The sequence below is a fragment of the Emydura macquarii genome, unplaced genomic scaffold (genome assembly GCF_026122565.2).
Source record: "Emydura macquarii macquarii isolate MOO-44397 ecotype Brisbane River unplaced genomic scaffold, CSIRO-AGI_Emac_v2 contig_587, whole genome shotgun sequence".
In the NCBI taxonomy this organism is placed as follows: Eukaryota; Metazoa; Chordata; order Testudines; family Chelidae; genus Emydura; species Emydura macquarii.
Genome location: NW_027130724.1, coordinates 9,126,913 through 9,154,258, shown reverse-complemented (window position 1 = coordinate 9,154,258; position 27,346 = coordinate 9,126,913). Strand labels below are relative to the sequence as shown.

The following is a 27,346-nucleotide window of genomic DNA, read 5'->3' as shown; positions in this document are numbered from 1 at the left end:
TTAAGCTAGATAATACTGCAAGGGGTGACATCTGGTCTACAATATGCCAGCAAGTCTCTTCAAGTATGTATGACCAACTAAATGGTAACGATTTTGAGTGATGAAATTTATGAATGATAAACGTAAATGCTAAAGAAGAATGATCTTTCAGCTGATCCATTTCAATCAGTTTCCAGCTTTAAGAGATGTCCTGATACTTTTGCAGTTAGCGTACAACCTACCTCTCAGTATCACACAAATAGGAACGAGTCAGTGAAGAAATAAGAAGTCTTCCATCCAAATAATCGAGCTGAACTACACGGGAGTCAACAGTGGTTATAATCTGAACTGGAAACATCACAAAAGCAGCTGCTGCCTAAAGGAACAAACAAAAACACCACACACTGGGCTTAGGTCAATGCTGACAATATTCCATAAAAACTACAGTTCCAAAGCGCTGCATTCAAAGGTTAGAAAATGCCAAACTTCAAGTTGTTTGTGGTTGTTCACGTTAGCTTAACTCCGCCCTGTATCCAACAACGTACACCATTACTACTTCTCCTACAAAATAAGGCCCTGGATTTGAGAATGTTTATGCGTATGAATAGCCACACAGACTTCAATGGACTACATACTTATACTATATTCATTGTTGTATATCATGGTCCTTTCTGACTTTTTTTTTTATTAAAGTTCTCCTTCTCAATAGGTCTGTCGTTACTCATGTACTATACATTTTCTTTCAAGCCAGCAGTAGTCTTCCTTAGGCGTAGTCCCGTAGGGAATTAATTATCCGCTAAGGTAACTTAGTTTCTAATTTAAGTGACCTACATATGCTAGCAAGTTTCATTGTTACTCTGCGGTACATCTTCTAAATACCATTTAGTAAATAATTCTCACATAGATGACTTGCATGAACTGTCAGACATACATCAAATAGCATACATATGGGCTCTCACTCATGACAACACTGGTGCAGCTGAGTCAGTAGTAGCACAAGTGGAAAGTTTGTTAAAATTCTGTAATATACACAGGGCTGTAGCTTGACTACTTAAAGCTTTGGGTTTTATTATTTAGCTTCAATGGCCAATTAACATTTTGAAGAAAGTATGTTAGAGTGTCAACCTTCAACTGAGGGTTTAGTGCACACATATATTCCAAACACACCTTCCCCCTTGTCCCGCAAGCTCCCCAATAAAACCAGGGAAAAGAGGAGTTGACATGCTTGATAGTTCTAAAATAAAACAAGCAGATTTTTGTCTTTAATAAAAAGGCTTTCAGGCCTTCTTTATAGGTTATACTTTATACATTATAAATAAGGTTACAGGTTAGTCAAGGCAGGAAAAAAAAGTCACAGATAGCATGATTTTCCCATTTATCCATGATTTTTTTATTTGTATGTCCATGACTCACCCCAGACCAGCAGTGCCTGTCCTGCAGGGCTGGGCCCACCTCCCTGCTCTGGGTGTTGCAATCAGGTGTGCAGGATTACAGCACCACTCAGGTTTGGCCTTCCCTTCTATCATGGAGAGATGACTAGACCAAACCTGAGTGGTGCCGTAGTCCCGCACATCTGGTTGCAATGCTCAGAGTGGGGAGCTGGGCCTAGCCCCAGAGGAAGCAGGAGCTGCTGGTGCCTGTGCCCGAGATGAGTACAGGTTGGGCTTGCTCTAAAGCCTCCTCCCTTCCAAGGATAGGATTAGGGTTGTGGTACCAGAGCAGAGGGTGTTGCTGCAGATGGTCGGTGCCCCCTTATTTGTCAGGGCATATTTTAATCAAAAAAATCTCACATCAGTCACAGAAAAGTTAGTAAAAGTCACAGGTTTAGCAACTGCTCCGTGATTATTGATATAAAATGCCCTGACAAATCTGAAGCCTTAATTATAAAGAAGCAAAAAAGATAGAAGCTAGTTCTTTGCAGAGTTAGTGCTGAATGTATTGTTCAGCTCTGACATGATATTAACCTCAAAACCCACACTTCCACTTTACTATAATTTTCAGTTCCAGTTTTGCTCTTTTTTTTGCAATTGTTCTGGTAACATGTTTAACGGTGGAGCTTTGACATGATTTGGGACTTTGCTTATATAAAATTCATGAATTCTGGTTCATATTATGAAATTGCTGTACCATGGAAAGCTTCTGTGTATACTGAATCAGTATTTGGTAACAGGGACTATATCACACATGGCACAGACCTCACCTAGACAGCTATTACAGGAACACCAAAAGTCATTAACATTTTAACAGGGCTACCTTAGCTATAACAGTTACCTACATTGGGAGGATGCATTGCAAGAAGCTAGTGTTTTCTGTCTGGACTTCAGACAGGTGGTAATCAAGCAAGGTAACCAAGCAAAGTAACCAAGCCTGAGGGAGGCTTTGAGGCTGACCAGGAGAGTAACATGACAGAAGGGTTTGGAAAGTTATAAATGTGCTCTGAGTGCTCTGAGTAGCTCTCTCACTGAACAGAGCAAAGTGGCAAGACTGATCAGGAGGGAGGAGTTGAGTCTTGAGACTCTGAATGCACTACCCAAAATCCTAACATTGTTCATTGTGAGCGCTCGAGAGAGGGAATTGCATAAAGGTATTTAATTTTGCCTACATCTATGTATCTCTTGTAATTTATGAATAAAGCATGACTGGTTTAGAAAGTCCTTGTGCACTACTTGCTTTAACTTCACGTGTCCCTAAAGGATTAACCTATGAACCAGAATACCCATGAGAATGGAGCTCTGGGGAAGGTGTGCTTAAGCTATTGGGGAGACTAGAAGATTAAGGAGGGGGTTCAGCATTGGTCCCGGAGTCCAAGACAGCTCAATCACAAGGTCCCATTCCCCAGAAGTGGCATCAGACAGAGTGGATGCCTGGGAAGTGTGCCCGAGAAACCAAAAGTCTATCCAAGGGAGCTTAGAAGCACATGGATCCAGCATGTGGATACTGACACAGCTGCCTGGCAAGCATCCAGTGGGGGAAGCTCAGACAGAACTATGACAAACTGTTTTCTGCCTTGTCTACACTTACAGCAGTGTGTAAGGCAGGGATGTCAAACTCACTTCCTAAGGCGGGCCAGATTGGAATTAAATGTTTGTCAAGTGGGCCATACCCTCCTCCTACCCTGCGGCAATTGTTCGCGGGGTCTTACCCGCCGCTGAGAAATCTCATGGTGTCCTAACTTTCGGCGGCAGCTTGCAGAATCTTATCCACCGCCGACAAATCGTGCGGCGTCATACACTTCGGCAGCAGCCGCCAGGGGCCGAACCACAAAGGTTGGCGGGCCATATCCAGCAACCAGAGGCCGGACCAAAAAGGATACGGGGCCGGATGTTTGACACCCCTGGTGTAAGGCATTACACATGTAGCTACACGCCACAGTCAAAGTGGACTGTGTCCACACTTGTCACTGAGGTCTGTAGCTAGATGTGGCAGTGAAACACTCTGGCAGGGGGAGACAGCAAGGAAGGCGCTGGCAGGGGGGTGCTGCCGGGGCCTTTCCCTGCTGCCTCCCTGCTCTCAGAGCCTTTCCCCATGGCAAGGAACAGAATCTGGCAGTGGGACATTATACTGCTAAAAATAGCAGTGTAGACATGGAGGTAATGTTTGGACACGGGGAGAGCTGCATAAGGTATATACTCAGGTGTTTAGCCATGGAGGGCACTCTAATCTACTCACCTAAGCCATGTCTACATTGCTATTTATACCTGTGCTAGCTAGACATGCAGTGCCTGTACTCTATAAGCTGCCATAAGTGCAGACATAACTTATTATCACCTTGTATGGCGATAGACTCATCCTACAATTGTGCAGAAGTACCATAATAAGTGGTGCGTCTATCTTTTGATTACTTAAGATTATTTAAAATAACAGTTAAGACAGAAATTGTGGATTTACACTCAGTTTTCCAACCAGAAGTTGCATCACTGTGCAAAACATCCAGCCTGAACTCAATGTATGTTTAAAGTGGTAAATCATACTTTTAAGATGAATGCTAATGTATTTTAGAATATTTACGTTATATTGCCACTTGCTGGACTAGATAAGTTTACAGTTGAAGCAAAGATTTATATCAATATCTGAAGAAACTAGTTTGTCAATCCTGACTAGTCACTAAAATGAGCAGAACTTAATTTGCTTGTTAATTCTTTCCCACATGATTTTACTAACAAAGACACACACAAAGATTCAATGTGTCCATGTGTTGGAATTTCCTCTCATTTAAAAGAAAATGGGTAACATTTTACCTTCCCTTGTTTAGATGTGTTAATCTTGATAGCAGACACTTTTCCCACATGATCTCCTACAAAAACTCGAAGCGTAGCTGTATCCCAACAAAGAGCTGTGACTTTTTTGCCTTTGTGCTCAGTGGAAACATAAATCCGCTCTGGCTTCCCACGACGCTCCTGATTGAGTTCCCAGACCACTACAAGTCCTTGACTGTAACAGTTAGGAGATTTAAATTTTTTAAGAGAACTGGTCTTTTGAAGGTGACCATCATTTATAACAGAAGTAAAGAAGGGCTGCTCGCAGGAAGAGGCAAGCTAAACAAAGAATACATTTTTAATATAATACGTTGTGTGTTTGAATGTTGTGCTTATGACAAGTGCTAGATCGGCAATTCTGAAAAACAAAGTACTACATTTAACGAAAGATAGGAACAACAGAAGCTTCTGCATGTCAACCTACCAATGTACTTCAGCCATGACTTGGAGGATGCATGCTCAATCCTTGGCCTCTGTTCTGAAACTGCCAATAAAGGTGTCAGTTCTGAGCTAACTAAATGTAACTAGCTGGAATTTTAAAGTGTAAATGTTTTAGCTACCCATTTCACTTATCAGATTAGTGAACATACTTCTGCATGCTCCTGAAATGTCTCAAGCCTTAGCTAATGGGGAAACTGACCAGCATAGCTACTGTGGAATAAGCTACTCCACAATAGCTCTCTCTGTGGATGCTATTGCAGAAAAATGCCTCTGCTCAGAGACTGCTGAACTCTTACATGGATAGCTACTGTGAAAGAGCTATACAGGTCAATTTCCCCTTGTAGACAAGGCCTCAAATCCACATCAGAGAAGTTGCTTTATGGCCTTGAGGCAGGAAGGGGAAAATTAGTTTAATCAAATCTCTTACCTGGTGGCAACAGCAACATAATCTTCATCATGTAAACAACAGGCAACCCGGGAAATGGCACCTTCCTGATGCAAGAAAGATCAGTCAAGTGATGAAGTGAATACAGTTACAAGTGTAGTAGTAAAATTAGTTCTCATTATTACATTTAGTTATACACAGTTCTTATCCTCCACCTGTGAACTACAACAGGAGTTGAAAGTCATAGCAGCTTCCATGTGCTTTTGGATTTTGCTTTGCCTTCTCTCTTTTTTTTTTTTTTTTTTTTTTTTTAAAAGTGAACTTAACTGGTTATGAAAAATGTCCAGCTGACAGCCCTGGAGATTGAAGACTTGTGTTTATCCACTGAAGAGGAACATAAGTAGTGGCAATGAAAACTACTTTATTTGACACAGTCTAGCCAATTTTAAATTCTGGACTAAGGGAACCAGTTCCATGGGTGACAAGGGTTCAGTTTCCAAGCCCATTCAATTCCATCAATCATGAGGGTTGTTTTGAGGATACAAACAGATATCCACAAGGAACCAAAATGAGTTTGTGGTTTCAGTTCACCAGCAACTGTTAATCTGTAAAGATATCTGATCACTGCTTATCTGTATTGACTCCAAATTGATAAACTCAATGCAAGAGATTCCATAATGAATTACCAATACCCAGTGCAACCGAGTTCACTTGACAGCCTATTTTAGCACTGTGAAAAAGACATTCTCCTGCACTTAAAAGTTAAGTATACTATGTATTAGGCAGCAGCCTCTTCACTGTGTGCTTCAAGTAACAAAGAGGATCTTTCATTCGGCCTTTGAGCAAACTGGAAATTTGGGTTATATTTTTAAAGACATGTACATGTAACTCAAGTTTTAAGTATCTTCCAAAAGTAACCAAGTAATGGGGAAATCCTGGCATAAAATACACAAGGATACCAATAAAGGCATAATCATATCTAATAAAATGCTGCCAATTATGTCTGTCTCAATGTGAGCATGGTGCTAGCACTTGGACAAGAGGAAAGACAGGATTAGCACACAAGGAGACACATTTACAAGAAGAGAGCACAACAGAAATGTTTGTAATAGAGGTGCATCTGAATCATTTGGTTTACAAGGACCTTCACTGGTGCCATCACCCTGCACCAGAGCAGTGTTAATTCTGTACTTTTTAGAAATCAAAACATATAAATAAATAAAATCTTGATTCACCCATCATCCTTGCACAATAATGAAAAATGCAACAGACATCTGATACACTAATAATGCAATGATTGCATAATGCAGTCCCAGCTTTTTGAAAGCTCAGCCCTGTTCCCCCTCCTCCCCAAACAGAAAAATTAAATCCATCATTCCCTGCTTCAAACCCTGCCATGTGTTGTTAAAAGCCAACAAGCCTATAAAATCTTAATTTTTATACCTTCCACACTTCCTCCAGCCCAAGTTACTCCTTTGCACATGCCACCAACTTTGGGGAACACTGCAATAGATCTTCATAAAGTATTTCCTTTCCTGTCTTACATGCATTGGGCAGTGTAATAGCTAACAACGTTAATATTTAGAGATTCATAATTGGCATTTGAGTTACCACCCATTGAAATGAATGAGGCAGTTCACAGCTAGAGCTATTTTTCTGGGCTCTCAGCAAATTCAGATAGACATCTGCACCCTGGTTATGCTGACTTCACATTTTGAAGGTTTTCTTTCAAACCATAAGAGATAGAGACTCATTTTTAAAAAGTTAAGCTATGAATCTGGAGAACTGAGAAGACTGTGCACTCTTTCAGGCCACTCCTCCTTCGCACCTCCATAAGGGAGCATCCCCCATACTTTGCAAAACACTATTTTTGCATACGACATTTCTCTTCAAAAGACAAGAAGTCAGAAAATTCAGTTTACTTGGATGATTCAAGAGGCTGTACATTCCTGGGAGTTCAATATGAAGATTCCATTTCCCACTTTTGCAATTAAAATATAGCCCTTCCCTGAAGTTTTTGTACATTTCTAAGCTTACCTTATGAGTGAGGAAGAGCCTCTGTTTCCAGCCTTCTTTTTGAATCAGGTTTAGTCCCCCTCCTGAACTGCCCAGAGCCAGCCATTTCCGAGACACAGCTATACATGTGCACTGAAAGAATTATGACACTGGGTACTGTAGCTACTTAAAGAAATATAAATTCCACTGATAATGGCATCTCATTTATCCTCTCATTTGCTGAAAACAGAAGCTTTGACAAAGAGCACATTCTATGCCTGCCGCTCATCCCCCACCTGAGGTATGCGATAGCAAGGCCAGATTATCATCAAAGTGCAATCAGTGCCTTCTAAGAGGGGAGTGAAGAGCAAAAGCAAACAAACTCTTGAAGACTGTTTTCCTGCAAATATCTTTAGCAACAAAAGACACAGAAAAAGACAAATTCAGGTTTTTTCCCCAAGTTTTCTTATAAAGCTGTTTGGGCACTTCAAATCTGGTTAGACTATCTTTTTTTAAAACAAGGGCTAAAATTATTCTTTTGATAGATCTGCCATCATGCTAGGTAGGCACAGCAAACTGTTCTATACATTGACCTATGAAGTTGTCCATCGGAGTAAAGCAGCATCCATTTTAAAAGTCTAACCAAACCATCCAATTTCATGGGCTGACCAAAAAAATAAACTTTAAATCAAAACACAAATGTTTTAATTCGAATTAAATGACCATTCTCTCAGAAGCTTTGGGGTTAAATATTGCATTTTTCCTATAAATGACTAATCTGTTCTCAAAGTATCTCATATTAATAGTTTGCTTCAAAAACAGAATTAAACAGCAAATTATTTTGACTTTAAGAATGGTGAAGCAACATTTTTAAAGTTAGCATGCAAGATTTTTCTATTTATTCAATTACAGACAAAAGATCCATCTCTCTTTGTTTTACACTGCTCTTAACTTAAGAAGCCACTGCTGTCAACCATGAAGCTGACAGTAGTAAAACTGGACCCAAGGTTTAAATAGTACCAAGTCAAGATCTGCAAATTGTATAAGCAGCTTATAGATCTATACAAATCAAAGTAATTTCATGCATACAGCCACCAAGCAATAGCATGACAAAAATATTGACTTCTGTGTCTGAAAAGAGGAAACAACAACGTAGTAAATGCAGTAAGCATGAACCAAATTTACCTTCAGACGGCTAGAATCCAACCTGAGTGCAGAAAGCAATGGATCCAAACACTCAAGTTCTGCCAATACATGGCTGTAAGATTCTGGTATCATTGGCACAGATGTCATTGAGTTAAGAAATCCTGGTAATACTCAGTCATTGGTGCACTATTTACTTCAGTTTCTAGCTGTACCTGCAAAAATTAAATTTAAGAATATAATCCCTTTCTTGTTCAATTACAGTTTATTTTCTAATCCCACCTTTGCTCTTTAAGGCCTAGTCTACACTTAAAAGTTTGTTGGCATAGCTATGTCACTTAGGAACATGGGGGGGAAAAAGTCACACCCCTAACCCAATATAGCCATGACAGCAAAAGCCCTAGTGCAAAATAGTTATACCAGCATAGCTTATTTTTCTCAGAGAACTGGTATAAAATATCCCAGCAAAACAAATTTTTTGATGGCATAAGATGTGCCTATATTAGGAGGATTTGCTGGTATAGTATGGTGTATAGTGTAGACAAATACTTAAGACTGCTCTTAAACGTACAAAGGGGGGAATCTAACAAGCCTCAAACTAATCCATCAACTGGATCCACACAAGCATAAGGGTTTTCCTACATAGATCTGACTACAAGGTCAGGTCCCTAGTTTGTTTTGTCTTTGAACTTACATTGAAATTAATTTAAGAAATGTTAGTCTATTAGATGATCTATAATTTAATTATTCCTAAACTAAATACCTGGTGGGTTTACAGTCTCCTGTGCAATCTAGGCCCTGTCCACAGACTAAAATTACATTGATTTGGCTAAAAATCCATTTTTAAGATTAATTTGGTTAAACCAGTATAAACCCCTGCACTGACATACTTAAAATTGATATTACATACAAAATATAATGTTAAAATATGAATGTTACAATATCAAACACTCAAAAGTTAAGAAATACCAAAAATAAGGTTGTCCATTCAACCCTAATTCAGCCTCCTTGTGCATGTGCATTATGATTCAGCCTAATTACATAAAATGTTTTCCACAGGACTTGCTGTTCAAGCATTGAATGGATAGCTATTCAATATTTTTATCTTCATCCTTCTGTGTATGGCCGCATGCATTATTTTCTGCACACCACCCAAACCTGGCACTAAATACAAAATTGGCAGTTTGCTCACAGGCTTTTCTTTTTTTAAAAAACTTACTTTAAGCTTTTATACTGAACAGGCAACCTTAATTGGCACATTTCCTAACGTTTAAAAGCTTGACTTTAGAATCTGAATTTTTTAAAATATAATCTTAGGATTTTTTCCAAAAGCAAACTAAAAAATAACAGAAATTCCATCTTGTGAAATCATATTGATTCTACATGTCAATAGGGTCATCAGGAGGATGGGAATTTTCAGACCCACAGCAAAGACCTCTACCACTTTATTGGCAGTAGTAGCAGACAGTTATTCACCGAGGACCAGCCACTAGAAGGATAAAACACATAATTTGACACTGAGCGTCACAGATATTTTGCTGACAGCAAAGTAATGCTGGGACTTCTGGAATTCTTGGGTCTGTTTCAGTATATAGACTAGTGGTTACAAACCAAGACTTCTGTTGCTGGTTACACAATGTTTTAGGGGAGATTTGACCTAATAAACAAAATACTCTAGTCCCACTCTTGTGCATGCTGAGGCAGATGGACATACCATAGCTAATTTAATCAAATGAATTTAGATAGAGGCCAGAAGACCTTCCTTATACCTCCAACTTCACGGCATCAGTGATTCAAGTAATGTATATATTTTAATTTGCATATGCAAATATGTGCAATTCCAAAAGATAGGAAAATAACCAATCCAAGACAAGATAAAATAATTAAATTCAGCTACTCCCAAATATACACAACAAACTACTTAAAATACAAAAGGTGACGACATCTTGGGTGTAAATAAAAAGTTGAGTTTTCACAAATACTTCAAAAATCAAAACTATATTACATATTCAGCAGTGTACTCAAGATAGCAAGTAGGACTTGTCTACAGGGGAAATTTTACTGGCATAAGTAGACAGCATAGTTATGTTACTCCCCATGTGGACACACTTATTCTGCCATATGAGTATGCACACAGTAAGTTATACTTACTGGTTTATCTATGCTGATAAAACTCCCAGTGTAGACAAACCCTTAGTCTCAAGAACAAATTATATATATTTACCAGAAAACAACCAAATTTAGTAATATGGAGTTTGACAACTTGAATTTAAACTGCAACTTAACATGTTACTTTCACATAATTCTCTGCTGTATACTTAATTAGCACACTTATTACATCTTTTTAGCTTGGACAACTGTAATATCCAAATAAATGGGGGAATATGCACTGATAAGGAAAATTTTATTCTATGAACAAATTCTGAAAAGATGAGATGTAAGAGAAAATTACACTTAATGGAATACCAGGTTTTGAACTGGATTTCAAATATAGAAGAATGCAACAGTAAGATTTCAGTTTCTGTGGAGGATCTTTCTCAGTCAACATGTGATATGCGGACATCTATTAAACAACTGTGTATGCTTGGGATTAAAAAAAAAAGACTTTTGGTGCATCAGATTCCCTTTCTGTGAAAGTAGGGATACTAATATTTACCCACCTTCAAAAACTGTGCTGATAAAGACACCCTATAACTGTAATGAATGTTTATTATGCAGATTTATCCAAGTCAATAATATTAATCTATAAACATGAGATCAGTACATTCCTACCCCCAAAAGTGCAAGACTCTGTGACATGCAGAGGTGAAAGGCACAGCAAGTGCAATATATTAAGGTCCCAATGCCAACTGCACCCATACAAAACCCCACTAAAGTTGATGGAGCCCACACAGGTTAGAGATTCACTCACACAAATGCAGCTATAGGATTATGACTTTAGACAGTAACAAAAAGAATGAAACACTAATATATGAATCACCATCTAGAAATAATGAGAAAGAATGTTCATCATATTAAGCAATGGGTTTACAGCAATGATCTGAATCCCTTGGATGAAATCTTGGTCCGGTTGAAGTTAATGGCAAAATTTCTATTGACTTCATTTGAGCCAGGACTTCATCTTTGGTGTTCACTTAAGAAACAGTAAGCACTATGAAATGTTTTCCCCCCGTGGCTCTATGCTACATACATTTTTGCTAGTCCTCAAAGTTAATATTTTAATAATCATTTCTGCAGCAGCATCTGTAAAATAAGTATAATGTTTCACTATTTCACAAAGTTGTGTGGCTTAACGTTTACAAATGCTTTGAGATCCTTGATAAAAGTTGCTACAGAATATGTATTATATTTTACCAGGGCTTGCAAAACATTACTATTCACTTATGAGCCATGAGACTAAATACAACAGATTGAATCCACACTTCCCCTAATAGGGTTCAGGGAGTGCACCCTTGTACAAATCACACCATGCACTCCTTTTCCAGCCCCAGGGCTTCTCATAGCTGATGGGCCCTGCTAGGCTGCTATGCTTTAAATGCAAACCTTTGGCTCACAATTGCTTGTTAAGCTGGAGGCAACCCTTCTCCTCTAACTAATCTGGAAAAGGATCTTTTTCTCCCATTTGCCACAGGCTTTTGACAACTGTTGGAAGGGACTTTGCTACTCCACACCTCCTTCAGGCTTCTCCTGAGGAACTGGGTGGCTCCACGGCTTTTTTCCTAGAACCTCTTCCCTCTGTGAATAACTCCAGCACTCATCTCTACCACCCACAGTCAAGCTATAGCCTGACACTGACATGTCCCTTCGTTGCTGCCACAGGACCCTAAATACCAGAGTCAGCCCATGGCTCTGCCAAGGAGCAGCAGGGCCACCAGCACGGTCTGCCTGCAGACTCAGCTCTAGCAGGGCCAGCCTCTTTCCCCACGCGTGCGTTCCATCCCTTCCCACGGTCACTTTTCAGCACAGGTGGCAAACGCTTTGGGCACCTCAGGCAACAGGGCCCGGCTGGGGAGAGTCTACCCGCTCCCACGCAGGCGAGCGGCAGCATCGCGTAGCCCTCGGTCGGGGCTGGGAGCGGCGGGGCTGCTTCCCACTTCGCGCTCACGCTCTGCAGAGGCGAGGGGCTCTGGCCCGCTGGGGGGGCGCTGAAGAAGAGCCCCGTCAGCTCGGGCATCCAGAGGGGTGACGGGGGGAGGGGGTGACGGGGAGCGAGCCCGCCCCTGCGCGAGCCAGCACGGACCCAGCAGGGGAGAGGGGCGTTGGTCAGACCGCGGCCCCGGGCCCTGAGCGGGAGAAGGCGCAAGGCAGCCAACGGCCGGGGGCAGCCAACGGCCGGGAGCCACCAACGCCGCCTTGGGCCCGCGCGCCCCCTTCTACCCCTCCCCCACCCCTTCGTCCTCGCCCCGCTCCCGGCGCCGCCGCTCACCGCCGCAGCTCCAAAGTCCAGCGAACTCGCCCGTCCCGTCAGCTGCTTCTCCAGCCCCGCCCCCCTCCGCCGCCCACGCGATCCTTCCGCGTGCCCCTGAAACGCATCAGCCCGCGCGCGCCCGTCCGCACACAAAGTCCGTCACACGCACACGCCTCCCCCGGTCACGTGACGACTACGCGCTTTCTCCCCCCCTCCCTCGGGCGGTTGCCGAGGGAAGTCCCCACCCCCCGCCGCGCCGCGGCACCCTGGAGCGGATACAGCGGAGCTATCAGACGGGACGCAACGGGACGCCAGGGAAGGAATGAGACTCCCCGCTCTGCGGGCTCGGGTGACCGGGATGGGAGGGGCCGGGCGGTGGCAGCCGCGATGTCGGTATCCCGTTACCACCCCCTCCCGCGCACTGTCATGGAGACGGGGGAGAGACCGTCACGTGATCCGGGAGCGTTCCCGGCGGCGGGGAATCTGTCATGTGACTCGGGAGGTGTCATGGCGACCCCAGGCTCTTTCCCCCGTCACGTGACCCGATCTCCCTTGGTGCGTCGCGGGAGCTGGGCTGGTTCCGGTCACGTGCCCCTTGCTGCCCAGCTCCCAGTCCCTGGCCGGCGGCCGCTCCATGGACCAGGCGGCGGCGGCGAGACCCCCCTAGGAGCGGCACCGACAGCGCCCGGCCTTACTTCGCAGCGCCCGCCGCCCCCTCAGCCCAGCCCGACGCGCCCTCACCCGGCGGCAGCAGCAGCCGGCGACGGCCTGGGCCCTGAGCAGCCGCCCGCACGGTAGGAGTCGGGAGGGTGTCCCGGAGCTCGCTGCGGTCTCGGGGGGGGTTCCGCGGCTGCTGCCCAGGCAGGGGTGGGGGAGGGGATGTGTGGGGGGGGGCGCTGTGCTGGCTCCGGGCGGGGCGGCGTTGACAGCTCCGGAGCGTAACGCCTCCCGACTGGCGCCACCGGCCCCGCTGTTCCTGGCGGCTCCCAGCTGTCACCGTGCCCGGGCAGCGGGAGGCAGGCAGGGAAGAGGCGGATTTGTTGATACAGCCGGTGCGCTCGGAGGCGGACGTGGGGGCAGGCAGCCCAGCCGGGCCGAAGCTGAGGGAATGACAGGGGAAGGTGGGCGGGAGGGGGCGAAGGGGTGAGTAGGTGCTGGGGTGGGGGTCGGAACATGTTCTTCTCCCTGAGGTGGGATTGATCCAGCAGCGCACCATGTGAGGAGATGTTATCCTGCTGACTCTGCCCTTCCACATGAGGTAAAACCAAGGCCCTGCCCATGTATGTTTGTTAAAGACAAAAGGTTCCATAGTGTAACGGTCAGGATTTGATGCCTGATGATCTGGCTGTAACCCAGCTCAGATAACCATGTTGTGCCTCCCTGAAATACATTTCTGTGCCTTGATCATGCAAGCTGCTCTATGCAGGTGGACTTCTGTGCCTATGCAGAGCCCCCTGTGGGCATGAAAGTTTGCTTGGGTGGAGCAGTTTGTAGGATGAAGGTTTAAGTTTGTAGTTTTGTACATATTTGTGAGGCTTACTTCCCCCTCCACATTTTTTTCTTAAAAGAATCAGCATCCCCTTTTAGACCCTGTTGCCATGTTTTTGACAGCCATGGGTCTGCTCCCATCTCAGCATGTTATACTTCTGCTAGCCTAGTTGAGCCTGTTCATCACTCAATACACTATGCTGGCACTGCTGATAAAAGCACTACTGTGCCAGGAGCACAGGTGGCATCAACAGCCTCTGTGATCTTTTTGTGTTTGATATATACATAAGCCAATGAAATTTGGGAAAAGGAGGGATAAGACGGAAACAGAAGGTTAAGGAAGGGGAGAGAGGGAAATGTCATAAGTAATTGTCCTTACTTGCAGCATTGCCATTTTGTCATAAAATCCAAGATATTGAGACATAGCAAAGAGGGCGGGAAACAATTCCTTTCACTTGTGACACTGAAACTGTACTGAAATGAAACTTTGAGATTCAGAGGTTTGATGTTGGGAAATTTAGCTGCAGATTACAGCCCTTAGGCCTATATACAAAGTAATTAAAAGACAAAGATTTTTCCAAAATCTAAAAGAAAATTTCACCAAAAATTTAAGGAGAGGCATCTGACGTGCATTCACATGAGAATTTCCTCTCTCCCTAAAGCAAATAATGCATTGTTCCTTCTGGTCTCACTGCAACTAAAATATACATCACAGATGTTTGTAACCATGCCAGGGGTCCAGACTTGTGTAGACAGGTCCAAAAACATAAGTTCCAGAGTTCTTCAGCTTGTTGCCTTGTTTGTCTATCCAGAACAACTTGTAGCTCTCTACCCTTCCTTACAATAAAATGACAAATAAGCACCCTTTCTCCTCTGCCTATCTCAGAAGCCTAGGACCATTTCAAAACCCATGTTTGTCTCAGCCAAATCAGGACTATTAGTAGGGGTATTGGTGGTCTCTCTTCTCTGCCCAAACCTCACTTGTTAAAGCAGTCTGTGTGGAAGGGGAATGGGGCAAGATGCCCTGATGGCACTATGTTAGTTGGCTACTTTAGAAGTAGCAGAGAACAGGAAAGGTAGGGGAGAGCTAATTTAAAGAGAACACAAATAAGCCAGGCAGGTGGCTTAAAAGTAACTGCTAGCTAGTCTCTGCTGCCTGACTTCATCTACCAACTAGGAAGTGGAAGTGGCTATGTTGGAAGATCCCTATCCTCCCTACTGTCCTCCTTGAATATTTGCTGGAATCTCCACCTGCTGCATTTACCCCTTCTTCCCAGTTTCATGGGGAATATTCAGAGATGAGCTAGAAAATAAAAAACCTTCTAGCTCAGAGTCTTCCTCTGGTTTTTTTTAACCCACCGCTTATGCTGCAGGATGAGTGGTGTCAGCAGTCTGGTACAGTTGACAGTATTCCAGGAGAGGTTTTGTCTCCCCCCCATGGAGTCCCATCCCACAAGTTGGAACCACTGATCTATTCATATGCTTTTTGGAAGTATGTATTTTATTATTTCAAAGGCCCTGTTGCAGAACACACGTGTTGAACAACATAACTTTACATTTTATAGATAGGTTATTGTCAGAGATGTAGGATTTTTCTGCTTTGCATAGACATTTATCTAAAAAGTTGTATTTTCATATTACTTAGTACATGGCATGAAAAATCCACTTACCAGTCATGAATGGGAGTCCCTAAGACATCCATTTCTGCAGAATTTAAGATTTTAAATAAAACCATGTTTCTAGCCTTCATGGTTGCAAAAATATTTCAAATTTGAAACAAGTGTAAACTGACAAAGGCCCATCCTCCTGAGTCTCAACTAGACCACTCCATTGCCTTTGCTACTACTTTATAGCTTTGCTAAACAGCAGCAGATAAAAATTAACAAAACTTGTCATCCTGACAACTGCAGTTCAGACCCTCCTCTGCAAGCAGCAGTGACACTGTCAAGAATCATGTCCCTTTCACAGTGTTGATGTTTGAAAAACTGCAGAGCAGCAGTCCGACACAGGAGATATTCAAGAGAAAATGCATCCCAAAAAATGGAGTCTGGGGGGATGGTTAGAATATTGGGGACCTTTTTCGTCTCTCAGAGCAGCTAAAAATCTTTAAATGATGGAGAAGACAAAGCATCTTCTCTTTCCAGTTTAATAAACACTATCTAGAGACTGATACAGAAGAGATCCCTCTGCCCAGCAATTAGGGGAGAAGCAATTGAATTTCTATTTTGGTATTGTCTCTGAACCTAACTGGTGGAGCCCTTTTGTCTTGTTAGATAGTAGGTATATACTAATTTTTTTTAAACCCTGGTTAGTGAAATATTTTGATTCTTGATGCAGTGTTTAAATAGGACTCTGTTCCTCTGCAGTTTGCAAACATAGTTATGTCACAGCTGTCATATTTAAAAAGCAGTTATTATAGAGGCATGAAAGCAGAAGTAGCATCAATGACCGAAAAAACGAGAAAAGTACTGAGTGAGTGCATTCAGTTTCCCAGATGATGGAATAAGTCACTAAGTGCATTCAGAAGCTGCACACTGCAAAGCAGAGTTCCAGAAACATTAAGTCTTTGATAAAAAATATCACTTGTTACTGATTTTTCTCTCATTTGAAAGATTAGTTGTTTATGGAAGAAACACAATCTTGCTGAGAAAGCATAACAGTGCAGAATAGGATAAGCTTAAGCATGAAAATACCTTTAGTTCATCTCAGTTCAGTGTGGTTTGAAGTCCATTGCCTTTAGTGGACTTGTGCCCTTTTTCAACTGTAACAAACTTGGGGTATCTAATTTAAAAAAAAAGTGAGAAGAATGTTAAAATCCCCACTATCAAGAGAAAACTTTGAACTTCCCACTCTATGGCCAAATCTCCTCCTTCCAGCAGGGGTAAGAGCCCTGTGGGTGGCTGCAGAGCCAGAGCTAGAAGGTTTTAAATCTTACACGGTTGTCCTTCAGGCCTAAATGATACCAGGAAAGAATAGTGGTATTGGGCAGTAGAGGAAATGGCACAGAATACCATAGGTGCTACCTTGATATTATGCCTTCATAAGTATCTCAGTTTTCCTCAGAAGCAAAATATTACCTGAACTTCTCTAGATATAGCACTCTAAATATCAAATATTCTAGTGATTACCACAGTTTTGTGTCAGACAGGCAGAAATCATATAAGCACCCAATACTTTAGCATTGAAGTGAATAGCAAAACTCTTGTTGATCTGATTCAGACCCAAGTGTAAGTGCAAACACATCTTACTACTAAACATCTTCTCTCGTAAACACTTACGACACTTGTCTGATTGCTCAGTTTAAGATTTTCACTGAGCAGAATGCTGGTTGTTACTAATTATCCATATAGATGTTCAGGTTTAAAACAATCAGATTTTTATTTTCAAAGTTTTATAGTATTATTTAAGATCCAGGTAAAAAATACATCCGTAAGTAAGTTTAAATGTGTATATATATTGGTTTCTGATACCTATTCCTAATATCTGGTAAAATATGGTACAGATGTTCTTTTAAAGTATTGATGTAGATTTTGGCAGTTAAAAGATCAAATGTAAATGTGTGTATTCAAAGGACTTCTAAAACTACTTAATGAACTGGCGGCAAAGTGAGGAGGTGGCAGTAAGGTACATGACAAATAAAAAAACTGCAGGAGGTAGGATGGTCATAAAATATTTAAAGGATATAGTACTGAAGGAAACTTCATGTCATTCTGATACATGTGCAATGTGTAGTAATGGAATATAGTAACATTTGTATGTTACTATTTATGTATTCTCTTGAGAAATTTAAGATTGTTTGGGGAAAACTGTAAAGGAAAAAGACATTGGCACTCCTGTTATCTTTCTTCACAGTTACAAAAGGGCTTATTGAAATCAACAACAAAACTCTCATTGTTCTCTATGGGTGCAAGATTAGACCCTGAGTATTTTCTAAACAAAATAAATAAGCCAGTTAAAACTATGATTGTGTCTGAAGTCTCATTCAAGTCTTGCATGGTAATCAGTGGATCATGCTGAAGGAACTAAGGGGAAAATAACTGTTGGGGTTTTGTTCGTTTTTTTTTTTTTAACTTGGGAGGTGTACAGTTGCAAGAACCTACACGTCTACTGATAGTTTCATCCCTCTCCCTTTTTGAGTAGTTTTTAACATAAACAGTTTCTATCAAAGAAGGAAAGCACTATGAAATGCCACAGGGGATTTGGAGTGTGTGTACATGCTCTCTGAGGTATAAACTCTTTTAAAAAGTTGACAAACCAGTAAAGAAAAATAAAAGGGAAATAGAAAATATGGGAATTAGATTATATGTAGGTATATCTGGAGCACAAGGAGGATTAGAAATCTAAGTATAATATGGCTGTGGATTATTATATTTGTATGTGGCTATATTTTATTTAATCCAAAAAAGTTTGGCTGCATGTATAGAGTGGAGCTCAGTGTGTGTGTCTGGACACTGACTGTATGCTGTTAGTTTACAGAATGTAAGAAAGTGAAAATCCAAGTTTTGATGCCTTGGAACAAGTTGGAATACTGGAAAAATCTGTCAGTAGAAATACTAATTGCTATTGAATTAACTAACTGTACCGTGTGCTTTTAATAGCACCTTATAACCATCATGGCAACATCTTCTGAGGAAGTGTTACTGATAGTAAAGAAGGTGCGTCAAAAGAAACAGGACGGGGCTCTCTACCTTATGGCTGAAAGGATAGCATGGGCACCTGAAGGCAAAGACCGATTCACAGTCAGCCATATGTATGCAGATATAAAATGTAAGTAAAAGCTCCCTTTATTGTATCTATAGCTCTTGTACGCAAAATCTCAGTAAATATTTAATGTGTATTTGGCCAATTTGGGATTTTCATGAGCTTATTCTTTCTGGCAACCATGAATGGAACCAGGAGTAAGTTGCATGCATAGAAGTTTCTGCAATTCAAAAGTTTTTCAGGGGTGTTTTTAATATAAACCCCAAATTTTTAAAATATTTTTTCATTTTCCCAATTTGTCAACAATTTTCTGTAATAGTTTGGAAGCAGAAATATGTATTGTACTCTCATGGAAAATCATCTAGGCCATGTGTCTTGTATTGGGGAATACAGGATTTATGGGATCAAAGGGGGAACTGCCTAACCCATTTTCTGCTAATTAGGATGTGCATCCAGTTCTACCACAGTCTGTTCTATAAAACCCAGCTCACGGTCGGTTGTAAATTGATTAAAATTAGAGTTCTGTGGTATGACGGCTTATTGTAAGAGTCTCTCATCAAAGGAAATCTAGATCAAAATTCTGTACAGTGGGGTCACAATTAAAAATAAGTTCAGTCATATCATCCATGTCCTCCAAAATTACTTCACAGTTTGGCTTGACTAGTAATCTTGTTCAATAAACATCCACAATTGAAATAGTAGTGTGGTGTAAGTCAAAACTGAGTTACCACAGTGCTTGCTTGTGCTATGCCTGGCTCAGATTAGTGCTGTCTGACCCTTGCAAACTGCATGCAGCTTTCTGTCTGTAGCGTATTTTCAAGGTCTATCTAAATTAATATAGGATTGTTACAACACTTTTAAAAGGTGTGTGTGGGGCTGTTAATCTTGCAGATCAAAACTCTAAAATGCAGTGCTGTCTAACTGATATCCATTTAATAACACTTTAGGAAATCTGTTCACCTATCTTGTACCTAGAAATTTTGTGAAGCTATTATCCTCGCCAGCTGTTGAGCCTGTCATAGCATTTATATATTGTAGTTTAGAAGACTGGAGGTGGGGAGATACCAGTTCTTGCAGACATTGAGTAAATGGAGTAACATTCTCTCAAACTCCAGTATTTACATCTGTAGGCGGAGAGAGAATCAGAGGAAGCTGAAAGATGCTCCCTTTGCTGTTTGTGGGATTGAAAGAGTGCGCACTACATCCAGGTGCTATAAGGAAACAAAGTTGAACAGTGACCCTTTGGTTCCTGCTCCTTGGTTATATTGGAGAAAAGGGCTCAGATCCTGAGGTGTGGTAGCGCATCTTATGCTGGCATTAGGGAAGCAGTGCAAACAGAACTATGCCCCAATGGAGGAGCAGGGAGATGTGCACTGTGGGCAGTGTAGATCTCCCATAGTTAGTTGTATATCTCCTCTTTCTCTGTGGCTATGGGGAAGGAGGAAGGCCTTAGACATCCTTATCTTATCCTCATCCTTATCTCTAGCAGCACCTTGGGGCCATTGCTAGACCCTGCAACTTGGTGGTACCTGAGGGCTGCTTGGAGTTTTGCTAAAAGACTAGTTCTGGAATGTAAAGGTGGCTGAGGAGAACTCTGCTGCAGCTCAGGATCTGGGCCAGGATGTCTTTGGTTGCAGTGGAAAAAGTGAGATGCAGCTTTTCAAGCTGAGGCAGCTGCATGTTCCACTTCTATGGCTGGAAGAAATGTGCTATAATGCCACCAGTGTGGGATATCAGGTTTTAATGGGATGATGCAGACAACAGTATATAAATGAATGCTCTGCAGAGGAAGTTTGTTACACAAATGTACTTGTATCACTAATTTCTGTTCTTTATATATTCTAGGCCAGAAAATCAGTCCTGAAGGAAAAGCTAAAATTCAGCTGCAGCTGGTACTGCATGCAGGGGACACAACCAACTTCCACTTCTCTAATGAAAGCACAGCAGTGAAGGAGCGAGATGCAGTGAAGGATCTTCTTCAGCAGCTGTTGCCCAAATTCAAGAGGAAAGCAAATAAGGAACTTGAGGAAAAGAACAGGTAAAGTGGGACGGGAGAGGGAGAAGATGAATCTTCACTGTCATTTCCCCACCCCCTAATTACAATAAGTTTTTTGTCATCTGTGAACAGTTCTTGAGCTATATTGCTGTAACACAAGAGGGCTTATAGTGTTTCTATTTCAGTAGTAAAAATCTGTTGGCTTTAGATTCTGGTGAAATTCCTCTGAGCATGTCACAGGACCCATGGAAGCAAGCCATTTATTTTTTTAAAAAGCTTTTGTGACTTACCTGTTACCTCATAAGGATCAATGGATTTCAGATAGATAGACTAGAAATTAGTTCCTTCTAGCAGACAAGCAGAGCAAGATAAATGATGCATTGGAATCTATTCATTTCCTCTCTTACCCTGGAACACATACTTTTTCTGTCCAGTCAGTTTCCTTCCTAGATTGAACACAGCTATACCATTTTTCTAAATAGACTTGTGGTCAGCATTGTGGCAGATGAGACTTGAGTGCACAATTCATTAATATTACAGTATTTTTTAAAGACTAGGAACAGATGTATAATTTTAAAGTATTGGAAAACACTCCAGTTTTTTTTTTTTTTTTTTTAAATTGGATGTTTCCTCATGGTATCCATTTAGAAGGGACATGATAGAGGGATTGCAGGCTACATTTTGCTATTTTATTAGTAATGAGGATTTTTTTTTTAAACTACCCATTTCAAAATAACCTAATCAAACTCTGATTTCCATCTACTTCTGTAGTATTTCGAGTTTGGAACTTCCGATAAGTAATGGGAGATTTTGAGTAGGAAATTCTTCCTTAACTATCTTTGCTTAACATGTGGGGGGTCAATAAATACACTGCCTATAAAAATGAAACATAAGCTATTTGAGTAATGTCCAGATATATATATATATTCTGCTCACCGTGCATGTTCTTGGACTGGAGTCTTTTTGGTCAGCATTGTCTAATGGGTTTGCACGTGCCCCCTGAGTGTCCTTGTACTGAGGACATGAAGGGCAGAGTGGGTTCCCCTGCCACTCAGTTCCTTCTCCCCCTATATAATTGCAAAACGGAGCTTCTCAGTGCAACCTATTTCATAGTCTTTATCGATAATTGTGTGTGTGTATATTAGTGGTAGGATAGTCGGATAGTTACTTGATTGTTTTGGAAAGTTTTACCTTTCTTATTTTGATTCCCCTCCGACCCTCTAATTGAGATGTTCTTCTCAGTCCTGGGGTTTAAAGATGTCCCATCCTAAGTTACATGGCTTTAAGTATTGTCCCTTTTGCCATGCAGTAATTCCAATTAACAATAGGCATCCCAGATGCCTTTTATCTTGGAAAAGCTCAGATCTCTGACAAACACTCACTGTGCAAGTCTGCCATGGGGTTAAAGTTGCTATCAGAGCTCCTCCTCATACCAGAACACAACATTTCAGGGATTCTTCCAGTCCAGCACTTCCTTTTGTTGGCTGATCTGTTCTGCAGTGGTCGTCGTCTTCGAGCAACCTGACTTGATGGCTTGGTCATACTTGAAGTTCAGCCTTCCTCTGCGGGGGGGGAAATGTCCAACCAGGTCAAATAGTTCTTCTGCCCCTTTTGGGCAGCCCTTTCTTCAGCCCACTTTTAGTTCTCAGCCCTTTCTGGGCTACCTTGAAATCCTTCCCTGTGGCTGTAACACAGCACTGATTCTCAGGCAGCTTTTCCTGGAATCACTGTTTATAGCAGATCCCCTCTGCCCACACTACCTCTCCTCCCAACAACCTCCCTGCTTCTTGCAGACTCTTAGCTCAAGGCCTCCCACAAGAGTTCATCTTGCTCCCTGTGGTACCTTCTCCCTCCAGGTGTTTCTTGCTCTCTGTGGCCTCTGGCACAGCTTCCTCTCCAATTGTTCTCTCTCAATCCTTTTTATGAAGGCTAGATGTTCAGCTTATCACTTGATCCCGTTAGTCCAGCCCCCTCAGGTTGGGATGTAGTTAATTAAGGCATAAAGGACTAAAGGTTAGGGAGGTATATCTTAAATTATTTTTGTTAGACCACTCAATGTGCCCAGCCTCTGATTCAGGCAGGGCAGACCTTCCTCCTTCCCTCCCCACCCCTTCTCGGACAAAATAGGGAAGATCTCACACTTACGCCAGAGACCATCATCTGGTACCTTCTTTCAGCAGACAGCCTCAAAGCTTCCAAGAAAGAGACAGCATTTTCAAAAAAAGGGATTTTCTACCTTGGTTATGACTTCGTCCCATTCTCCATCTAAATGAGTATTTTGATGGGTTGATTGAGAGTCACTCTGATCAGTCTGCCAGATCAACACACTTCCTTCTGATCCCATTCCCCACACACATGCAATTGGGAATCTTCAATTTTTCAACGTGTCATGGAGCCTGACGACGGGGATAGTCTCTGCAGTTCCATATTATGCCCACTCCGCTTCCCTGTCCCTTTCATGGTTGGGGAGCACACCTGAACCATCATCAGACTCCACTACATGCAAACATATTGAAGCTCAGAGAAGTTTGCAAAGCCTGTGCCATGTTCCTACCATTGACTCAAGGACTGACTAGTCAAGTTATGAAATACAATGTAATGGCCATGTTTTATATAAACAGGCAGGAAGGTGGTCATTCAGCCCCATTATGGCAGAAGGATGCGGTTTGGCTATGGAATTGGAGCATTTAGCACCCCGTATCTTCTAGTTCTACAGAATGCTCAGCTGGTCTGCTACAACAGACATTTTTCACCAGACTATCAGTGGATGAACAAGGATTCTGTTTTCTTGCATTTTTTTAGGAGTGGGATCATCCTTTAATAGACCTACTCACAACAGACAAGCCAGAACCTCTGTTGGACACATTTCTCATTCAGTTGTCCCCAGGGACTATGTATACTTATCAGCCAATCCCTGATTCCCAGAGTGCTGAGGAAGAACGGATAGGATGCTGCCACAGTTATCACGATTGCTCCCGCCTGGCCACGGTAGATTTGGTACCTAAGCTGATGCTATTATCAATTCATCCACTGAAAACCCTTACCTCTGCTATCAAACTCAGTATTTCAAAACAGCATGGCCAACTCGCATCCAAATACAGCCTTGCTCCATCTCACTGCTTGGCTACTAAGGGGATGGCAGACAGAGATCATGTTCCTCAGATATCCAGAACATTTTAATCCAAAGTAGGACTAATTTACACTGCTAAAATGGAAAAGATCCAGGATTTGCTCTGAACAACGTGAATTACAGCCTATTGACTACCAGGTCCCTTCTCTTTTGGATTGCTTTCTCTAAAGAGTTCAGGACTGTTGATTAGCTCTGTTTAGAGTGCACCTCGTAGCTCCTTCTGCTTATCACACCCTCCCCCCACCCACCCCCACTGAAAACTACAGTTTTTTCCTACTCCATTGTGGTGAAATTCCTTAAAGGTCTTTTATACATTTTCCCACCAGTAAGGAAACCTCCCCATCCATGGGACCTTAATGTGGTTGTGGCATGCTTAATGCTCTTCCCCCTCTTCCCATTTGAACCCCTAGCTCCCTGCTGGACTTATCTATGAAAACATCCTTTTTAGTAGCAGTTACGTCAGCAATTAGAGTTGGGGCAATACAGGCTCCTATGACAGGACCTCCCTTTACCCTATACTATAGCCATAAGGTATCACTTTGACCCCATCCTTGGTTCTTGCCCAGATGATTCATTTACTACTATTCTTCCCTAAGTCACATATTAATCAGTGGGAGATCAGGCTGCACACCTTAAATTATTTGCAGAGCTCTATCCATTTGTTTGCAAAGGACCAAATCCTTCAGAACCTCTCTGACACAATTTATAGCATTTGCTGAGAGAATGAAAGGTCAAGCAGCATCAGCCCAGAGGCTATCCATGTATGTTTTAGGCTGTATTAAGATGTGTTACAAATTAGCTAGTTTAGATACCGAGCTCAGATTAGGATTCAGGTATGCATCACAAGAAGTTGCCTATTTCAGACACCTGAAAAGCACTTACCTGCAGTTCAGTCCATTCTTCAGTAAACACATTCCCTGGTAGAAGCACTGAGGTCTGATGCTGTGCAGCAGTCTTTAAGTAAACTCCAAGCACCCACCTCTTTGCATCAGGTCACTGCTTGTGAGTCATCCAGAGTGGAATATATATCGATAAGCACATGAAAGGGAAAAAAAAATTCTTTTGAAACGTGTTTTCCACGTATATTCCATGATCCACCCTTCTTCCCTGCTACTATGGAGTCCTAGAACATCTACTGTGATGGTGAAGGAAATAGGCAGTTGGGCATGCTCTGCCCTTGGAACAGGAGCATGAGGACACTCAGGGTGCATATGCATCCCCAATGGACAGTGCTGGCCAAAAGACAGACTCCAATCTCAAGCACATGGGCACCAAGAGTGAATATATATGGACAACAGTTTTCAAACTCCAGTTACTATAAGACAAATTACTCTTTTTTTTTTTTTTTTTTTTGTGGCCTTGAACTTGTATTAACATCTTTCTAGGGGTGTCACCATTTTTCCCCATTAATACTATCCTTCAGCCAGCAGCTTCATTTCTGTGTAGGGCTTGTCTAAACACAGACACTTAGGAAAGTTAAAATGAAACAACTAAAGATGTTAAATTAAAGCTCATACATTAAAGCACATTAAACCTCTGTGGACTCTCTTTAAGTGAGGATTAAGCTACAGTGAACTAAGGCCACCTTACTTCTGAATGAGAGTAACTGCACAGAGGTTTAATGCATTTTAAATTAATGCTTGTTAACTTCACACTTTCAGTTGATTTGTCTTAACTTCCTTGAGTGTCCCCCTGCAGACAAACCGTTAGTCTCTCTCCTTTGGCCAATATGAATAGCAGAATTGGTCTCAATATGTCACTCGTACAACTACTTATAACTTTCCCTGGACAATGCTGTGCGTTTCTTACCTCTCTATGATCTGTTCCCTTCATGAACCCATACAGCTTATTGACATGGAAATCCTGCTGAATTAGTGTGGAAGGTTTTTTAATTATATTCAATACATTCTTTTACTAGAATGCTGCAAGAAGATCCTGTTTTGTTTCAGCTTTATAAAGACCTTGTTGTGAGCCAAGTAATTAGTGCCGAGGAATTCTGGGCCAACCGTTTAAGCATGAACACTGTGGATAGTTCTGTGGCACCTAACAAACAGGATGTGGGCATTTCTGCAGCTTTTCTGGTATGTTTAAGCTATGTAACATAGGAAGGGTTTTAAACAAACCATTAAGGAAACACATTTATTTCTTGGCTGGATTGTCTCTGTAAAATGTGGATGAATTAAAATTAAAATTTTACCCTAAATACCATTGCTTTGAAACATTTTTCTACTTAATGCAATACAAAAAAGGCCCTGACCTAAGTTTTAACATTTTTAAATGAAATTCCACACTTACAAACAAGAGTATCCATTATTTTTCCATAGTTTCAGAAGTTAAGCCATTCAATCAATCTCCTTGTCAGTGCAAGATTGTTCTCTGCATATATCCTGAAGTGTTCTGTCTGGTCTATTTTCTAAATGTCCTGAGAAAGGAGGTTTCCTCCATTTCCTGTTAAACTTCCATATTCTGATAGAGAGGTATATCTGGAAGATTTTTCTGATAACCCCAGCCTAAATTTTCCCCTTCAGTTTCATTCTCTAACTCCATGTATGATTCCATATACTTCCACTACTCCAGTGTTTCTCAATTAAATTTGGCCACAGAATCCTTTTGAACTCGATAAATAATTGCGGAACCCCCCAAACTCTTAACAGTATTTTTACATATGGGGCCAAAAAAACCCGTCAAAATAAGCAAATTATATACAAACAACTAGGTCAGCGTTTCTCAATTAAATTACACTCATACTTGATACCCTCTGCCGAAAAATCTGGGACATCTTCCCTTTTTCGGCGGCACAGAGAACAGCTGCTCGTGGAACCCTAACAGTGTTCCCGCGGAACCCCAGGGTTCCGCGGAACACCAATTGAGAAACACTGCCCTACTCTTTTTGTTTACACCTTCAGATATTTGTAGGCTATCACCTCCGCTTTATCTTTTCTTAGCCAAGAAATATAAATATGTATTCAGTCCTTTTAATATTTATTGATAAATCATTCCACCCACCTGAAAAGGCACTTCTGAAGTGAAAAATATTTGCTGTGAGCAAATAAATGAGCGTCTTTAAGAGACAATACAAAATGAAGAGCAGCTTTGACTGTCAGTTTAAAAAATAAAAAAGACAAACATCTACCCACTCTACTACTTTTGTTTGTGTCTATATAGGTTAATTCTCTCTTACAATCTCGCCTACAACTATCTTAAGTGAAGTGTGTGTTCACACATCAACTTTAACAAGGTTTTAACTCAACTCATAACAAGATTTTACCCAGTTGACAATATTCTTATGTTGTTATTCCCATAGGCTGATGTTCGGCCTCAGACAGATGGCTGCAATGGTCTGAGGTATAACTTAACTTCAGATATTATTGAATCCATATTCAGGACATATCCTGCAGGTAGGCAGAATAATCAATACATACGT

The 27,346-nt window shown here is 41.7% G+C and overlaps 2 protein-coding genes across 6 annotated transcripts in view; one reads left to right on the top strand and one right to left on the bottom strand.

The window, feature by feature from the left end:
• The window catches only part of HPS5 (HPS5 biogenesis of lysosomal organelles complex 2 subunit 2), a 46,740-nt gene extending 34,077 nt beyond the window's left edge, over positions 1-12,663 (bottom strand). For 2 of the 4 annotated variants that reach the window (XM_067540648.1, XM_067540650.1), the window contains exons 1-5: positions 8,242-11,848; positions 7,099-7,209; positions 5,104-5,168; positions 4,218-4,410; positions 222-355 (exon numbers count right to left, since the gene is read on the bottom strand). In XM_067540648.1, the coding sequence (XP_067396749.1) occupies positions 222-355; positions 4,218-4,410; positions 5,104-5,168; positions 7,099-7,209; positions 8,242-8,349 (611 nt within the window). In that variant the 5' untranslated portion in view covers positions 8,350-11,848. Of the gene's footprint in view, positions 1-221; positions 356-4,217; positions 4,411-5,103; positions 5,169-7,098; positions 7,210-8,241; positions 11,849-12,625 lie in introns of those variants that run through there. The other 2 variants (XM_067540649.1, XM_067540651.1) reach the window with 2 other exon arrangements.
• A 250-nt stretch (positions 12,664-12,913) lies between these two features.
• GTF2H1 (general transcription factor IIH subunit 1) overlaps positions 12,914-27,346 on the top strand; it is a 33,621-nt gene continuing 19,188 nt past the window's right edge. The window contains exons 1-5 of one of the 2 annotated variants that reach the window (XM_067540644.1): positions 12,914-13,401; positions 18,694-18,862; positions 20,642-20,834; positions 25,841-26,003; positions 27,227-27,320. In XM_067540644.1, the coding sequence (XP_067396745.1) occupies positions 18,709-18,862; positions 20,642-20,834; positions 25,841-26,003; positions 27,227-27,320 (604 nt within the window). In that variant the 5' untranslated portion in view covers positions 12,914-13,401; positions 18,694-18,708. Of the gene's footprint in view, positions 13,402-14,439; positions 18,863-20,641; positions 20,835-25,840; positions 26,004-27,226; positions 27,321-27,346 lie in introns of those variants that run through there. The other variant, XM_067540645.1, reaches the window with a different exon arrangement.